This window comes from Eptesicus fuscus, chromosome 22 (assembly GCF_027574615.1).
Source record: "Eptesicus fuscus isolate TK198812 chromosome 22, DD_ASM_mEF_20220401, whole genome shotgun sequence".
In the NCBI taxonomy this organism is placed as follows: Eukaryota; Metazoa; Chordata; class Mammalia; order Chiroptera; family Vespertilionidae; genus Eptesicus; species Eptesicus fuscus.
The window spans coordinates 30,967,348-30,985,871 of NC_072494.1; the positions used below are offsets into that span (position 1 = coordinate 30,967,348).

General features: G+C 44.3%; 1 protein-coding gene and 1 pseudogene across 2 annotated transcripts in view; both read left to right on the forward strand.

Annotated features, from left to right (window-relative positions):
* The window catches only part of KCNH1 (potassium voltage-gated channel subfamily H member 1), a 264,356-nt gene that overhangs the window by 167,825 nt on the left and 78,007 nt on the right, over positions 1-18,524 (forward strand). For both annotated transcript variants that reach the window (XM_008145998.3, XM_008145999.3), the window contains exon 8: positions 15,658-15,857. In XM_008145998.3, the coding sequence (XP_008144220.2) occupies positions 15,658-15,857 (200 nt within the window). The remainder of the gene's footprint in view (positions 1-15,657; positions 15,858-18,524) is intronic.
* Positions 4,408-5,208, forward strand: LOC103290087 (acidic leucine-rich nuclear phosphoprotein 32 family member B-like; annotated as a pseudogene).

Genomic DNA, 18,524 nt, shown 5'->3' on the forward strand with positions numbered 1-18,524 from the left:
TAGCCTCCATGGCAAGACTGATAAAGTGGAAGGAGAGTTGGTAGGTGGGGAAATGGGGCATTCAATCCATGTTATTTGACCAACTGGCTGATGACCCGCAGTGGCTTTATTACTCTGCCAGGATTTAATCAAAGCAATAAGAGTTAATGGTGGAAATAACTGAGTAATGGAAATCCTTCAGCAAAGGGCAGTCCTGTACCCTCATTAATCCAATGAAGCTCTGAAAATGTCCATGGGTCCATAGCACACACTAGTGGTGTGGTGAAGCGAGCAAGTCTTAATGAAGTAAAAGCCAAGCACAGAAAGCTTCAGGTCCCTGCCCACTGTCCAGCCTTATCTCTCACCATGCCCCACCCAGTCCCTGCGCCCCAGAGCTGACACAGTTGCCTTTGTTTGGGAGTCTTCCTTCCCTACCCCACCACCACACCTCCATCTCCCATGTATCTCTCAAAGCTCTCCTCTGGGCATAATGCTCATGCCCCCCGCCCCCCAGTCTAGATTGCTCCCTGACAACACCATCTCTCACTTATCTAGTCATGTGGGACCAGATCTTATTGGACATAGTATCTGAGTGCTAGTGCCATGCTTATCACAAGGGAGATGCTGGGTAAAATGTTTGTGGAACAAATGAATGAATGAAGAGATCAAGTTTGTCCCTTAAATTGAAGCTGAAAGCCCATTCAATTTCAGATTAAATAGTTGACAGCTTTTTGTTCCAAATAGGGCACGTGATCTGCAGTTTCTAAGCAGCAGAAAGTATCCTGCTGCTGTTTAAAAAACCAAGTACCAAACGGGGCTCGGAAAATCCTGTTTTATCATTCTGACACCCCAGCCCACCTGTTGTAACCAGAGACCAGGAAGGAGTAGGCCCATCCCAAGAGTGAGATTGGGGTTGGAATGGCCCACACTAGTGGATTGGCTCTAGAGCATTCAAAAATATTAAAATATCAAGGGAAAGTTGCACTGTCTCTATTATCACCAGAAGCTGGCCATTGTAAATTATGTCAGTGATAAAATACTCCTCCCCTGCAGAGACTGCCCTCGCTGCCTTCTCCCGTGGGAGCGCCCCGTGAGCCCCACTGAGGAGCAGCACTGAGCTTTAATCATGCCTCTCAGTGCAGAATACAGGCTATTTATGTGCTCTTTCTATAAGCTCGGGCTTCAAAACTTCCTTTTCCTCCTCATATTGGCATTGCCATAGCAACCTTCCTAGGGCCAAGCCTGTCACTTCTCAGGTTCTCTACATCCCCTCTTTCAGATTCAGGGAGGCATCCAGAGGGTCATTGGCTCTGAAGAGCCTGTTTGAGTGGAGTTGAAGTCTGTGTGTTAGAAGAGAAGTGGAGGCCGTGGTGGAACCAGGCTCTCTACCTTTGTGTCTGCCTGAAAGGAGCGATGTGTGAGGGAAGATGAGGATGTGCTTCTGGTCTTCTGTTTACTAACAATTGTTGAACTTGTAGACCTCACTCAGTGAACACATCTTTCTGAAACTCCTCCCAGTGTGCTCAATAACGTTGGAAAATATTTCAAAAGCTTCAGAATGGCAATTTGAAAACTTCCACTAAACAACATTTTCTATCAGAAATAGCAAACAACAATGTATATTGATACCCTGTCTTGGCAAAACAAATGAGTAGTTTGGAAGGTATGGTAATACCAGTAGGTCACTCATAAACTCCGAGATGGGTAGTTAACCAGCTGTTAGAATGAGCACCCCAGTTGGAGGGCTGCTCTCATCCCTCCCCTGGAACTTGTGAGCAGAGCAGCACCCAAATCCTGCGATGCTGCTTGAAGTTGTCATGTCCATGCTGAGTTCAAGGGCAGAGATACCAGGTGTAGATTAGGAGCTCCACTGCCTTCAGGATAAAACCCAAGGACTCCCTTCACGATGTGGGTTTTGTCACGCTCCAACCTCCTATCTAGGATCACCCTACTACCATCCTTGCATTCTAGGCACTAGCTTTGCTGAGAGACTTCCAGTTCCTCCAATAATATCTGTTCTCTCAACCTTCCCATCTTGGCCATGCTATTCCTTTGCCTGGAATTTTCCATTTAACCCCTCTCCCTCATTGACCAGAATAATTCAAGACTAAGTTCTGGCATCATCTCATGAAGGAGGCCTTTCTTTGCTCAGTCCCCCAAATGGGGTCAGTTAGATGCAGAATTCGTTTCCGTATACTTAGGTTGTAGCTCAATAGCCTCACCTGCCTTCTGCCCCTTTGTTTATTTCCATGTCCAGAACATTTTCTCATGTGCTTCCTTCTGGCCTTGGCTTTGCTCCTCCAGCAGAATTCTCTGGAGTTGTTTCTTTTGCCTCTCTCAGGGCTGATTATGTGTTGCTAAGCACTGTTCTTACAGTCCTTGAGAGCTCAGTGGTGGTGTTGTGGTGAAACTGACTCAGAAACCTGGAGAAGTTCACCACCCAGGTATTTTCTATTAGCAGCAACCCCATCAACAGAATAGTAGAATCCATTACTTTTGATCGCTATTTTATGGACAAATCTATCAAGGTATATAAAATACGTTATCAAATAGCTAAGTACAAGTTGAATGTTGTTTTGTTTCCCTTCCTAAACTCAACGTATCTGACGCTGCTTAGCTCAATTTTTATTTTTCTCTGTACCTTCAGGGTAACTTTGAATGTCTCACAGCCCTAGTGATTCAAGGGCAGGAGGCCCAGGGCTCTTGGTCTGTCCTAGGTGTCAGACCCTCAACACTTGGCTCTTCAGACCCCTGATGAAGGTTCTGTTCCTTCCTCGTGACACTTGGCCAGCCCTCCTTAGCCATCTCTCTTCATGAAAAATAATGACCTTGCTAATGTCAAGGCCTCAAATTATCTTTTTCTCTATCTATGGTTAATTTTTCCTCTTTCAAGGGAGAAAAGAGAAGAAAAAAGAAAGGACTATGATATTTTCCCACTTTCTAAAAAAATGTAAATCTATTTTTTTTTAAAAAAGTGAATCTAGCCTATGATTATTTCTTCTCAATTGGGAAAGTTTATACATCAACTTAGCTGCTAATTTCTTCAATTAACTACTCCCCCTCTTTTATTTTTTTAACACCAGTACCAATTAAATACTTCCTGGTGAAGCCTGTTGTTTTATAATTAGTTTCGTAAAGAGAACACAATCTTTTCCTTAAACATTTTTAAAATAGTTGAACATAACCAGACTTTTACAAAACCAGGCATCCAGTGGTCACTTGCAGACTAATTTAGAGGCTCACAGGTGGGGGTGAGGAAATGGCGCATATAAGAATCATGGGAAGTTTTTTAAAGGCTACTTGCTCACCTTCTTCTCACCCCACTTCACCCCTGGGTATAACTAAACCTAGGAAAATGTAAATTTTAAACAGCTCTCTTGGTGATTCTAACATAGCCCCTGGTTGAGAATCATGGTCATGGTGGTTCCAGCTAGGTAGGACCCATGGGAGTATTGTTAATTTCACATGCATTATACTGGGCAGCATAGTGGGGAAGTCAGATGTGATGATTTTCAGGGGAATTCTGGAAGAGTTGCGTTTTGGGTTGGATCTTGAATAATAATAACATAGCAACAACTGATACGTATTGATCATGGACTGCATGGAGCAATTCTGTATGTCATTGCATTTAATCCTGGCCAAAATCTTACTGTGAGGCAGATGGTATTATCCCATTTTCAGATGAGGGAAATGGAGCTCAGAGAGATCCAGTGATTTACCAAAAGTCACACAGCAAGTAACTAACGGAGTTGGGGTTCCACCCTTCAGTCAGTATGACCCTTATAAGCTCTGACTGCTTTGCTATATCAGATTCAGTGGGAAGGAGGCAGCAGAGACTCAGGGTGTGGGACAATGATAAGAGAATTATTTCCTACCTGGTCAAAATTTTGGTTGAAGACAGATGTCTGGGCTTAGAAGAAGTCCAAAAGCCAAGTATGAGCATTACTATTATGCTGGAAATTGTCTTTCTGTCTCTAAGAAGATGAGAAAGGCCAAGTTTTTATCATCATGAATAGATCTGGTGTAATATCATCATTCAATTTTTCTTTCTGATTCCATAATTACAATTCATAATCATAGCCCTTTGTTGGAGATCGGAAGGACTTAGACCCCACGTAGCCCTGTTTCTTGTTGGACTCCCTCCGTTGGCAGGTTTACTTACTCAAGGAAAGGCAGCCAAGTGTAGAGCAGTAGTTCTCAATTGGGGGTGGATTTTCCCGCAAGGGACATATGGCAATGTCAGGAGACATTTTTCTTTGTTACAACTGGAAGGTGCTACAGGCATCAGTGGGTAGAGGCCAGGGATTCTGCTAAACATCCTGTAATTCACAAGACAGCTACTGCCCAAGCCTCCTCACCTGTAAGCAGAGTGCTGGGTGCACAGGTGCAGCTGGGGGTGAGAGTGGAGGGGGTAGTGAGACCAGCATCATGCTCCAGCCCCTTTTCTCCTTGGTTTCTCTTGCTCCAGTGAGTAACTTGGCTCTGAGGCCTTCTGGGACCGTGCCCCAGGCCTCTGGCCTCCGCTGGGCAGCCCCTTATGATGGCCTCGCTGCCATAGTTAAGTTTGGAGAGGAGGGAAGGGGGACACATGGACCTGGAGCTGAGGAACTGGTTTGCAAACTTATGGACAATTGCAAATCAAAGGATGGGAAAATTGAGGGCTTAACAGCCAAATTTGTGAACTTAAAGTTCCTAAGTTTGATAAATGTAGGCTTGATTTCAGTTTCAAATCTTCCCAAACTATCTAAATGGAAAAAGCTTGAGCTCGGTGACAACAGAATCTTTGGAGGTCTGGACAGGTTAGCAGAAAAATGTCTAAATCTCACACATCTACACTTCAATGGAAATACCAGCTCCTTGGGACCTTTGAAAAATTAAGAATATCTGAAAAGCTTGGGTCTGTTTAACTGTGAGGTCACTAATCTGAATGAATTCCAAGTGGGTCTCCTAGCGCCTGCCCCAGCTGACCGACCTGGATGGCTCTAAGAGAGAAGATGGAGAACCCCCTGACTCAGATGCCAAGTAGATGATGTAGACGAAGAAGAGGAGGATGAAGGAGAAGACGAAGACGAGGATGGTGAGGAGGAAGAGTTTGATGATGAAGATGAAGTCAGTGGGGAGGAAGAAGAATTGGGACATGATGGAGAAGTTGATGAAGAGGATGAATATGAGGAAGAAGAGGAGGAAGAAAGCTGGAAAGGGGAAAGGAAAAAGAGAACCATGTTATGAAGGAGAAGATGGTGAATAACTGTTTAGTATTGGTTGGATAGCTCATATGGATTTGGTAGCTGGGTTTTGTTTGTTTTTGTAAAGGTAGCTGTGAAACAGACCCCTCCCACCCAAAGTGCCATTCTGCTTTCCTCTTGGAAATCCACCATCAAGCTTTGCGACTTCACCCCAACAAAATTGTAAGTGCTGTTAGGTTTTCGTGTAAGACTCTTGCTCTGGCGTGGATAGCCGTGACTGGTGAGTCAACAGTCTATTATACTTAGATTGTAAGAGCATTTCTACCTTCAGTACAACAAAGAAGCTTTGTAAACAAAACCTTAACATAAAAAAGAAAGACAGCTTCCCTTAGTAAAGAATCCGCTGCCCAAAATATCAGTGGTGCTGAGGCTGAGAAACCCTTGTGTAAAGGGCACGGACTTTGTAGTGGGACTGCCTGGGTTTGAATCCAGCTTTATACTTACTAGCTATGAGACCTTGGCCAAGATACTTAATCTCTCTGTGGCCCATCTGCAAATAAGGGTAATGATAGTCCTTACCTCATAGAGCTGTTAAGAGATTTGAGTTAGTCAGTATGAGGCATCTGGTGCTGTGGCAGAGGTGGAGTGGATTCCTGAGCCACCCTGACTGGGTGTGAATCCTCCATCGGCCACTTAACAGCTGTGTGAATTTGGCCAAGTCACAAACATTCTTGACTCACATTCCTTATCAATAAAATGAAGATAAGCCCCGCCGGCATGGCTCAGTGGTTGAGCGTCGACCTATGAATCAGGAGGTCTCCGCTCGATTCCCAGTCAGGGCACATGCCCGGGTTGCAGGCCTGGTCCCCAGTGTGGGACATGCAGGATGCAGCCGGTCGATGATTCTCATCATTGAAGTTTCTCTCTCTCTCTCTCTCTCCCTCTTCCTTCCTCTCTGAAATCAATAAAAAATATTTAAAAAATAATAAATAAATAAAATGAAGATTATAGTACCTACCATTAAGATAAATCATGTGTGCAAATTGGTTGTAAGAATGACTTGCACATCATAAAAGTTGTATAAGTACCAATTGTTATTATTAATTTATTCATTTGTTGCACAAATATTTGGGCCTCCTGTGCCTTACAGCTGGTAGATAGCAGAGTCAGGAGTAGGACTCCTGACTCCTGAAGGAGGGAAAGCTCTGTCCAGTGTGACAATTTGTGCCTACTTGTTGGCATCCTGTATAGCAGGACGCTGAGGGGTCTAGCATTCTGGGTAATTATTACTTTGGAGGCAGTGTGGAGAGAGGCACTAGGAGCTACAGTGTCACTTAGCAACTAAAATCTCCAATTCTGCCTTTGAAAACTGAGAGACTGATGGGTGTTACAGAAGGAAAATCAACAGATGCTGAGGTCAGGTGCTGCAGTTAGAGTTGCCAGTAGTAGAGAAAGTGGTTTTCATTTCTTCCTGTTATTATTACTGGAAGAGGTATGTCTTTAATAGGCACTCCGTGCTGTCACTGTGATGTTCCAGTCCAGTTCACCATGGTGACAGGAGTGCCCTCTGAAGGTTTCCTTTTTCTTTCTTTCTTTTTGTTTTGTTTTGTTTTGTTTTGTTGTGAGATACAGAAGAACAAGGAAGTTCGAGATTTGCAAGAGCTTGTAACTTTAGGAGTAGACATCATTCCTATTGGAAAATGAGCCTAGTGAAGATTAGCACACTTGTTTAAATGGCTTTAAAAAGTATGTGTTATTTTTAATGGCTCTATTAATTAGATTCTCTTGGATGGCTCCTATTGGAGAAATAGAAAGCTTAGGGCTCTCCGCCTATGAAGTAACGCAAGACCTGGGTTTGTAAGCCCGCACGCGAGCCTCCCTCTAGCCAGGTTCACCTGAACTAAGGGGTCGTCTCTTTGCCATCAAGAACTCGGCAAGAGCAAAATAGGTGAAAGTAGCAAATTATTTGGAGACCTTTCCAACCTGTACCTGACCTTCTCGAGTCATTTGCGGGAGTAATTGCCCGTGGAAATTGCTGTGCGTTTTATCTGTGGCGCTATTGAAGCCCTGGTTGAAATGAGGTTGCACAGACGACGCCGGTGACGGGTTAGCACGGAGTGGGCGCTGATGCTTTATTCGACAGATGAGAAGTACCTGAAAATAACCTTCTGTCTCCCCTGTAAGAATTTTGCTTGTTAAGTGACATTCACCAACACAGCAGAGTTTCAGTGTGGCATAGGACTCTGTGCTATTCTTAGCAGGATATTAAATGAGAGTGTTCAGGTTTTGCTTGTTATATAATGGGGGATGGATGCGTTTTAGATGCCTTGATTTAGGGGGCACTCGAAAGATAATTATTGCCCGGGGCAATAGCTGTCCCTCTTGAGGAGGAATGAGGGCATTGTGCTGACAGGAAAGTCAAACATCCCGTACATCAAGGTAGAGTCAATCCTGCCCCCTTACTTAAGGGGGATAACACCTTAAAAAACACTCCCAGTGGATGCCTGAAACCGTGGATAGTACCAACCCCTACATAGTGTATACTCTATTTTCCCCTATACACACATAGCTTTTCACCTAAAGTAAGCGCTTCACAGCTTCTCGTTGGCGTATCTGAATTGCCAGCATCACGATTCTTGCACTTTGGGGACAGTATTAAGTAAAATAAGGGCTATTTGACTACAAGCACTACAATGCCACAACAGTCCATCTGGGAACTGAGACAGGTACTATGCAGAGTGTACACAGTGTGGATACGCTAAGCAAAGGGCTGATTCACATCCTGAGCAGGATGGAGCCGGACAGCTCGAGATTTCATCACACTACACGGAACAGAGCGCGCTTGAACACTTACCGCATTGTTTATTTCAGGAGTTTTTACCATGGAGTCTAGAGAGCTTCCTGGGAAAGTGAAACCATCGTGCGGAGGGACTACTGCATGGCTAACCTGTGGGATTGCTTTCTCATTGTCTCCTGGCTTCGTTGCCATTGTTCTGTCAGCTGGGGTGAGGGTAGCTGCCTTCATATCCTCTTTATGTTTCTTCAAAATAGCCCAGTATCTCACCCCCACCCTGACCATCTGCCTCCCTTAGGTTGGGGCATTAAACTTAAAACTTAGGAGACATACTGAGGATGAGGATGGCATAAAGCAGTGCCTCTCAAACTTTAAGATGCCTCAAAATTACCTGAAATTTTTGAAAAAATACAAATTCCTGGGCCTCACTCTCAGAGATTCTGATCCAATAGGTCTGGGGTGGGCCAGGGAATTTGCATTTCTAACAATTACCCAGGTGGCGGATGCTACTGGTCTGAGGCCTGACTTTGGGAAGTCCTTGTGTGATTTATAATAAGAAGCATCTACTGTATTTGATTTTCACCTGTTTCTGGCACAGAGCTCCTAAAGCCCTTGGAATTTCCTGTGATGAGAGTGTCTCCTTTTACATTAAGGAGGTGACCTTTGGACCTGCACCTAAGGATGGGGCTGGGTGCCAGTGGAGCCAACCGTGGGATTAGAGGGTTGGGACTTTCAGCTTCCCTCCCCCAGGTGCTGGAGATTGAGTTCATTCGCCAGTGGCCAGTGATTTAATCAATCATGCCTCTGTAATGAGGCCTCCATGACTTTGAAAGCCTACCTCCATTTCTAATAATTATCTTTTCAATTATTACATTGTTTCCTGATTTGTCTCTTTTATCAATAGTTATTCCCCCTATGTATTCGCTTAGCCCATGCTTTTTCAGTCCTTTCTTTTTCTGTAATTTGGCGTGAAAGTAAGGAAAAAGACGTCAGAGAGCCAATGTGGCTATAACATACCAACCCATCTTCCATGACCAGCATGCCCCCATCATTGCCGAATGGAGTTTCCAGGTGAGGGGCTAACAAAGGCCTCATGGTCTTTTGCTGGGAATTAAGAATATAGAAACAAACATAGGTTTAGTGGTAGAGTCTTCTTTAAATTTGATTTTAATATACTATCTGGAATTTTGCATAGAAAAGTCAGCTTGGATAGATCCATAAACTACCAACATAGGGCAACACTTTTTTCATTTTTACAAAAAGGCAAAAGATATAATTTTAATCCTTTCGTTATCTCTAAGCTTTAATAAATACACTTGCAGAGGTATTTATGGCTATAAAATAAATAGAGCCATTAATTTATAATTACAAAAATAGAGCCATTAATTTATAATTAAATATAAAAATATTTAATTTAACCTTCTCGAGTTTTGGGATAAATTATGCTCTGCAAGGTTGTTTATTAGAAGTTGGGGTGCATTTTCCAAAAGAAATAATTGTATGAATAATGGTCAGCTTGCTCGAGGAGCCATAAGTATATCTAACTCACTGATTATTAAAAGTGTGCTGGCAAGTGCTAGCTAGTTTGGCTCAGTGGATAGAGTGTCGGCCTGCGGACTGAAAGGTCCTGGGTTCGATTCCAGTTAAGGGAACATGCCTGGATTTCGGGCTCAACCCCCCTTAGGGGGGCGTGCAAGAGGCAGCCAGTCAATGATTCTCTCTCATTATTGATGTTTCTATCTCTTCCTCTCCCTTCCTTTCTGAAATCAATAAAAATATATTAAAAGTGTGTTGGCGAGGTCTAATGGTCTTGCAGAAGCTGGTCTCTAGAATGCCAGGGATGCCCTGCTAACACAGGGACTTTTCTTCCCTTCATCACCTCCCTGTGGTAGCAGACAGGTGCCCACCCCGCTTCTGGAACCTGGAGTAGATGTCCCTTCCCTCATCTTTCTCATCTAGAGATTGGGAGCTCAGAAGGATGGGGAGCCAGAGAGAAGGTTAAATGGAAGCGGGGAAGAGCCAGGAGCTTAGGACCAATAGCCTTAAACACATTCTTTGAGTTTCTTTTTTGTTTCACCAAGATCCTAGGGATTGAGCTACGTACTTCCTTTCCATTGCTCTTGTGTTGCTTCTGACTAGGGTTTCCCTCCATCCTGGGTTCATAGAACAGTCTCTCAATTTCCCTTCTCCCTGGCCTTTTGAGAAAGCATGAAGAATGTTATTCCAAGTGAGAAAAGAAAGCTGACTAGAAATAAAAAGTGTCCTTATTATGGTTATCCTTTGTTACCCACTTTGATCTGCTGAAGAGAGAGAGAGAGAGAGAGAGAGAGAGAGAGAGAGAGAGAGAGAGAGAGAAAGGGAATATTTCCTTGAAGGGCACAACTTTCCAGATTGGAAGGGTTTATTGAAAGCCTAGCATAATGGATTAAAGAGTGAACATAGCAAAAGGTCCATTATGCATTTTTAGATCATTGTTGAAAAAAGAATTTCTAGATAGAAAAAAAAAAACAGATTCAATTTGAAGGATGTAGGATCTGATTGCTTTTGACTTCTCAATAGCAAGGGAACACATTGGAGAAATGCATTCAAAATTCTGGCGCGGGGCGGGGGGGGGGGGGGGGGAGGAAGGATTTCTAATCTAGAATGCCACACCTAGCCAAGCTGTTAATTCAGTATAAGAATAAACATTGGGTCTCAAAAATCGTGCTCCCATATATCCTTTCTCTGAAAGCTGTTAGACGATGCCTTCTACCAGCAAAAAGGGGGTAAAACAAGAGGGAGGAAGATAGAGGGTTGGGATCCAACCTGAATACTAAATGAAGGGACTTCCTAGGATACAGGGGCAGAGACGTCCACGCAGATGACAAAGCAATCGTTCAGAAGTCTCCAGGAGAGATTTCTTTAATTAATAAACTAACTACTGTGTTTTGATATAGTAAGAAGAAGCATTTATCTGTGGGAGAATTTGGAGTCACATTAGCCATAAGTAGACTAAGCAAGAAAAGACAAAGATCATTATTAGCTACATTGCAGAAAAGGAAGAGTAACCACATATAGTACACGACTTAGCTGTGAATGACTTAGCTGTGAATAGCATTCATCTACTTATAATAATGTAAACATAGATAATTATATAACCAATGTGATGATAGAATTATACTGGGAGGGTGAGGCAATGGGAAAAGGTGTGAATACGCGTGTGAGATTGGAGGTGAGGTGGGGAAAAGAGTTCAGTTCTCAGAGGTCAATGGATAATGTCTACAACTGAAATATCAGGATATAGCAGTTTGAGCCTGGTATTAAAATAGAGAGATCAATAGCAAAACAATCAGCTAACAATGGAAGTGGGTGCTTTTGCAAAATAGAAAATTGGGTGAAAAGAAAGATGGCCTACGGGGAAAATGAATTTTTAAATGTCTTGGGCATTTCACTCTAAACTGGGTGTGTGTTATGTATACAAAAATAAATACCAAATTTTAAAAAGGGAGACAAACTTTTGCCCATACAGCAATTTCCAATTAGGGGCCAGAGAATACTATCTTACTGTTCTTTGGATGAGACCCAGAACTCCTGATATGATACAACATTAATTGTAAACTACTCAAATGCAGAAATAAGCCTCCTCTTGTTTTTTATTTTTATTTCAGAAAGGGAGAGAGACAGAGAGATAAAAACATCAATGATGAGAGAGAATCATCAATTGGCTGCCCCCTGCACACCCACTACTAGGGATTGAGCCTACACCCCAGGCATGTGTCCTGACTGGGAATCCAACCATGACCACCTGGTTCATGGGTCAGTGCTCAACCACTGAGCCATGCCCACCACGCAGAAATAAGCCTCCTCTCTTCCAAATCAGCATTTTGTCTTGGGGTTGGGAGAGGTCTCCTCGCTCCTTTCCCACAATGAAAGACCAACTCATCCACATCGAGAATCATCTAAGGCCTCTGCACTGAGGTTCAGTCACGGCAGTGACATTGCTGCACTCTCCCACGTCACATTCCCACGTCACATTCAGATATCCATGCGGTGTTAGCCGGACTTGCATGTCTGCTCTCCCAGTTAGGTCATATTTAAGGGCATAATGCTTTATCTATAAGATATCAATAAATTACATGTAGACATGTAAAACACAACCCGCTCCATCTAAAATTAGAGCCAGGCATTAAGAGCACAGCAATCTATTTTTAATAGTAATAAAATGTCATAATAGTAATAATAATTGAGTAAGGCCCTCCTGAGGACCCTTACGCCTCCAGACTGGGGACGGGAGCAGCCCTGGGCTGGAAATGACGGATGTGGCGTCACTGCCTTCACTGTGACCAGAGCACAAGAGCCTCAGACCTGCGCCTGGTTCTGGGATCATTAACAAGAGAGCTATTCTTTCTGTATTGATTTGGTGTAACTGTTGTTTTATGCTCAAGATTACATTAACTTTCTGGCAGCCTTCCTGAGCAAAGCACCTCTACGCTTCACGCGTGACCTCTGGTCGATTGTGGACCAGAACAGCAGTCACCAACCGGTGGTCCCCGGACCACTGGTGGTCCGTGAGGTCCGAAAGGTTGGCGACCGCTGGACCAGAAGACAGTGCTGAGGCAGGGCAGCTATACAGGCTTATTGAGTTGAGGTCAGACTGACGGGGATCAGGCAGCCATCCAGCCCCAGAGGCTGGTGCACAGCCCACTGGTGACGTCACCGGCGTGGGGGAGGCAGGAGTTGCCACCCTGTTGTACATGAGGTATTTAGGAGCTTTGAAGAGCTGACGTCTGCACTATTCAGGCTTCAACTGCTGCTTTTCATCCACCTCCTTTTGATCAGTCAGGTGAACACCACTCCCTGGCAGCACTTTATGATCCTCCTTTATTATTCTCTTCAGGTGGATCTGTGGCCTCAGTTTTTCAGGCATCCTTATACAGCCCTGCCAGGCCGACTACCTGAAGGGCTCCTTCCCTGGCCTCTAGATCTATGCCTTTCTCTCTCTTTCCTTCCCTCTTAGTCTGCCAGCTAAGCCTGAGTAGGATTGTTTGAAAGAAATGATGTACTGTATCCATACCATGGGAGAGAATTCATCAACCAAAAAAGGATGAACTATTGATATGTGCAACAAGATAGATGGATTTCAAGGATATTTCTTAATGGAAAAAGCCAGTCTCAAAAGATCACATACTATATGATTCCATTTATAGAACATTCTTGAAATGACAAAATTATAAAAAAGAAGAGATTCATGGTTTCTGGGAGGGAGTGTGAGTAGCACAAGGGAGATCTCTGTGACCATAGAACAGTCCTGAGTTTGGAACTTGTGGTGTAAGATGTGGTGCTGGTTACGTGAATCTACACATGTGATAAAACACCCCAGGATTATACACATACTTTATAGCAATGCAAATCTTCTGGTTTTAATATTGTACCCTTGTTATTTGAGATGTAACCGGTGGGGAGACGGGGTGAGGTTTATACAGAATCTCTCTGTGCTATCTTTTCAGCTTTCTGTGAGTTTATAATTATTTCAGCATAATTTTTTTTGTTTCTTAAAAAGAGGAATGAACTATTGTTGATACAGCCCAAGAGATGTGAGTGAACATTTCTCCCAGGGAGATATATGAATTGGCAATAAGCACATGAATAGGTGCTTAATGAACTTCATTAGCTATCAGGGAAATGCAAATCAAAACTACAGTGAGATAGCAGATCACACTCATTAAGGTGGCAATTATAATAAAAAACAACAGAGAATAACAAGTGTTAGGTTTGGGAGACATTGGGAACCCTTATACACCTTTGGTGAGAATGTAAAGTGATACACCATTTTGGAAAACCATTTGGTAGTTCCTCAAAATGTTAAACATAGAGTTCCCATATAACCCAGCAACTCCATTCCTAGGTATATATATACCCAAGAGAAATAAAAACATACTCATGCAAAAACTTGTACATTAGTGTTTATAACAAGTGTTTAAACACTTGTAAATTAGTGTTTATTTATAATAACCAGGAAGTGGAAATGACCCAAATGCCATGAACTAATGAATGGGTAAGTGAAAAGTGGTATACCCATACATGGAATATTATTCAACAATAAGAGGATAGTCCTTGAAACCACTGATAAATGAAATAAGCTAGCCACTGAAGGCCACATGTTGTATAATTTAATTTATATGAAATGTTCCAGAATAGACAAATCTATAGAGATGGAAAGTGGTTGCCTTGGGAATGAGAGTCGGGTGGATGGACAGGGAATGACTGGTAATGGGTACAGGGTTTCTTTGGGGGTGGGGGAATGAAAATATTCTAAACTTAGATGCAGTGATGGTTGTACAACTCTGTAAATATACTAAGATCTATTGAATTGTATTCTTTGATGGATGCATTTATAGTATATGAATTCTATCTTAATAAAGATGTTTTTAAAAAGTACATACTGTATAAATCCGTTTATATAAAATCATGGAAAATGCAACCTAATCTATGGTGACAGAAAACAGCGGTTGCTTGGGAATGGGAAAGTGTCAAGAGTAGGGAGAAGCGGGAGGGATGGAGGGATTATAAAGGGACAAGACAAAACCTTTTTGGGGTGATAGAGATGTTCACTCTCTTGATTGTGGTGATGGTTTTATGGGTGTATACACATAACATCAAACTGTGTCCTTTAAACATGTGCAGTTTATTGTATATCAATAACTCATTTTAAAAAACCCAGAGCAAAACTATAAGTAAAATTCACAAATTTGATAACTATTTATTGGGTGCTGGTATAGTGTCAGCTCCTGGGGATACAGTGACAAGAAAAAGATGTGTCCAGCATTCAAGCAGCTCATGCTTTGTCAGGAAGGGAGCATGTGTAATATGAGCTCTATAGACATGCCTGGGAGTCACAGTCACCCCCGTGGGGAGGTTCCCTGGAAGTGGTGGCACCTAAGGTCAGCATTCAAGGGCCAATGGGAGTTAGAAGTAGAAGGTGGGGTTTTGTGATGATGTAATGTTCCTCCTTCATGACATTAACCTGGGGGAGCAGCAGGAGCACAGAGTATGTTCTTGTTACATTTCAGAGGGGACCTGATTTTATTGTCGCCATGCCACCCCGCACCCCAGGAGTCACATGACAGTGAAGTGGATTGTGCACCTGAGCAGGAAATGCAAAGATAGTAGTACATCCTTCATCGCTCTCAGCAGACTTGCTCTTAATTACTTATTTGTGATTACCCATTCCAGGTCTGTCCCTTTGCTATACTGTTTGCTGTGTGAGGGCCAAGACTGAGTGTCTCATTCACCCTCTTGTCCCAGCAGGTAGCACCGTGCTTGGCACGTGGCAGGGTTTGGTAAAGATTACTTGCTGATAGATTTGGATGTGGGCTGGTACAGAGTACATGGAAACACATTTTATTGGTGGCCTCAGGCATGGCTCAAACTCTTTGTGGTTCTACTAATGAAGTAGTCCAACTGCGCCCCTCGCTCTCTGTATCCTAGCTCTGGCCCTGGTCAGGTCAGCTCCCGCCACCCTGCCCTTGTCTTACTGGTCTGGTGGTAGGACACTCCAGTCCCAGAGGCTCTCAGGGTGAGGTTCTCCTGGGAAGTCAGGACAGCCTGTCCTAGGAAGGGCAGTTCTAGCCATTGGCTGGCTCTGGGCAAGGCGGGCATTCTTGGGCTCTGGTTCAGGGACTACTCATATGTCGTTTCTTCTCTTCCTCTTGCCTCTAGCACTTCTTTATGCCACCATCTTCGGGAATGTGACGACCATTTTCCAACAGATGTACGCCAACACCAACAGGTACCATGAGATGCTCAACAGCGTTCGGGACTTCCTGAAGCTCTACCAGGTGCCAAAGGGATTGAGTGAGCGAGTCATGGATTATATCGTGTCCACCTGGTCCATGTCCAGAGGCATTGACACAGAGAAGGTGAGGAGGGCAATGAGCTCAGATAAGCCCCTTGTCTGCCAGCCTTCCCGGGGAGACCTGGGCCTCTCCTAGGACAGTGGTTCTCAAACTGGCTGTGCCTCAAATTCACCTGGGTAGTTTTGGGTGTCCAGATCCTACTTCCAGAGATGTTGATGGAAACGGAAGTCTAACTGTCCAGGGAATTCTGATTCCCCACACTTATACAATGATAGGAATCGGGGCCACCCGGGACATGGTCATAAGTATTACTGATTGTCCTTTTGCCTCAGGCTAGGGTGGCACAAGTTGGCACAGCACTGCTACTGATCCTGTGTTTATTCAAACTTCTGATCTTTTGTTCCCCATGGATTTTTGTATGATTTTTTAATTTTTTTTAACTATTGCATTAAAAAATATTATACTGAGAGCCCAGGAAATATAAAGTATTGGTGAAGATGCAAAGGGAAAAAAATATTGCATTAAACTATAGTTTATCTCGATTACTGACTTTTTTAGCATCCCCCTCAGTTTTGTGCCCAAGACTGTGGCTTCACTCTAGTTTTGGCCTTGATAGAAATCCTGTGATATGGTCCTTCAGAGCAGAGTCCCAGCCTCTACCCCAGATCTATGGAATGAGAACTTGGGGTGGAGGGGGGAATGGAGAGACTAGAAATCTGCATTTTCAACAAGCAGCCAGGTGGTTCTCTTTATCAGACAGGTCTGGGAAACACTGAGCGAGGGCTGGTGCCTTCACCGTCAGCTGACTTGGGCAGGGCACCGGTTAGGCACCTCCCGAGGCATCAGTTTTCCCACCTAGAAAGTGGAAATGACCACAGATCCCTCTTGCTTTCTGAGAGCTGCGTTATTCTAGATGCATTTCAATGAAGCGAAGAATAGAGAAAAGAATATTGGAGAGAATAGAGAAAAGATGCCGTGGGCTTTGTTATTCGCTTAAGAGTTATCTCCTTTGTGTATTTTCTATAAGCAAAAATGTAATCCTAGGCCCGTTTTCCTCTGCTTCTCAGTCTTTTCAACTGCACTTCTCCTTTTATCGTCCATTTGTAAGTACTTGGGGAATACTGATTCCTCTCCTTGTTAGAATGAGGAAAAACAGAAAGATAACACCATTGCAAAAATGCCTTAGGACACGTTCAAAGCCAAATTCAGCTGGCTTTGGGCCGCTGCCTGAGCTCCTGGTCTCCCTCCCTTAGAACAGTCGGTTGAGAGCTGACTGTTTAAAAGGAAAGCTTGAACTAAACCTAACGGATCCCAACTTGAAAGGATCGGTACTTTGGTTCTGTTGAACTTCTGCCATGATAACACAGTGATGTCACAGCGACACCACAGCACCAGCTTCCGTGAGTTGAAGGTGCATCGAGCACAAGTACCTGCTGCCCGTCTCCATGCCGGGCTCTGTATTCATGCTTCACAAGGACCGTGCTGTTATTTCTGTTGAAAACGATAAGGCACGGAGGCCCAATTAGTTTTATTAACTGCCTGTGGTCATAGAGTTAAGAACGGCCAAGCCAGCATTTGAACCCAGTTTGTCTGACTTCAAAGTTTCTGCTTTTCCCACTATCATTTTTAAAAATATATTTGTTATTGATTTTTTACAGAGAGGAAGGGAGAGAGATAGAGAGTTAGAAACATCAATGAGGGAGAAACATCGATCCGCTGCCTCCTGCACACCCCCTACTGGGGATGTGCCCACAACCAAGGTACATGCCCTTGACCGGAATCGAACCTGGGACCTTTCAGTCCGCAGGCCGACGCTCTATCACTGAGCCAAACCGGTTTTGGTCCCACTATCATTTTTTTAAAATATAAAACACGTGGTGGAGGGAAGAAGGACGAGCACAGAGTTGCCCTCATTTCTCAGTCAGGCAGGACTTCGTCCCTGGCTTTGCCAGTCCCCGGCCCCAGCTGGGCCTGTTGCTGCTGCTCTGCTCTCTCGGCCAGGCTGCGGGTTCTGTGGGTGCCTGGGAGCTGATGGAGCAGAAAGGAACGTTGATCTCTCAGCCCTGGGGCTCCTTTTCCCATGGGGCCAGGATGCCTTTGCAAAGCTGGTCGTGGGAAGAAGCCCCTTCACACCCACACTGCAGGCTGAGCTGGGCGGCTGCCCATGGAGGCAGCACTGCCAGCCTTCTCCCTTTCTTCCCCACCCAGGAGGACTTAGGGATCTGCCCCAGGTCCTGGTCCCATAGAAGACGGGATGCTGAGGTCACCACAGAGCCTCGCCTGACCTGGGTGGCCGCTCCTCCCAGCCACTGCAGTCCCATGTCCCATGCCTCTCCAGCAGTCCCCTCTCCTCCATGCTAGGTCAGAATGGTCAGTGATGAGCAGGGGTGCCAACGTTTGCGGGGGGGGGGGGGGGGAGAGGAAGAGGGAAAGAGGGTGGTAGTGCTGGGCTCATTTAGTTTACTAGTAATTGGCTGGTGACCTTGAGCATGTCACTTGTCCTTCGGAGTCTGTGACACCTGTAAAGTAGATGGCTTAGTACTAAGGCCCACCTCTAAGGCCCTTTGAACTCTGACCTTCTGGACTTTCAAAGCCCCCCCTCCAACTGCCCCGCTGTTCTGCTGCCCTGAGAACATCTGAAATCAGAGCCCACGTGCGCCTAGCCCCTCGTGTGCCAGCTCCTAGAGTCCAGGAGGCTTCTGTGCTCAAGTTCCAAAATGGAGTCTGGAG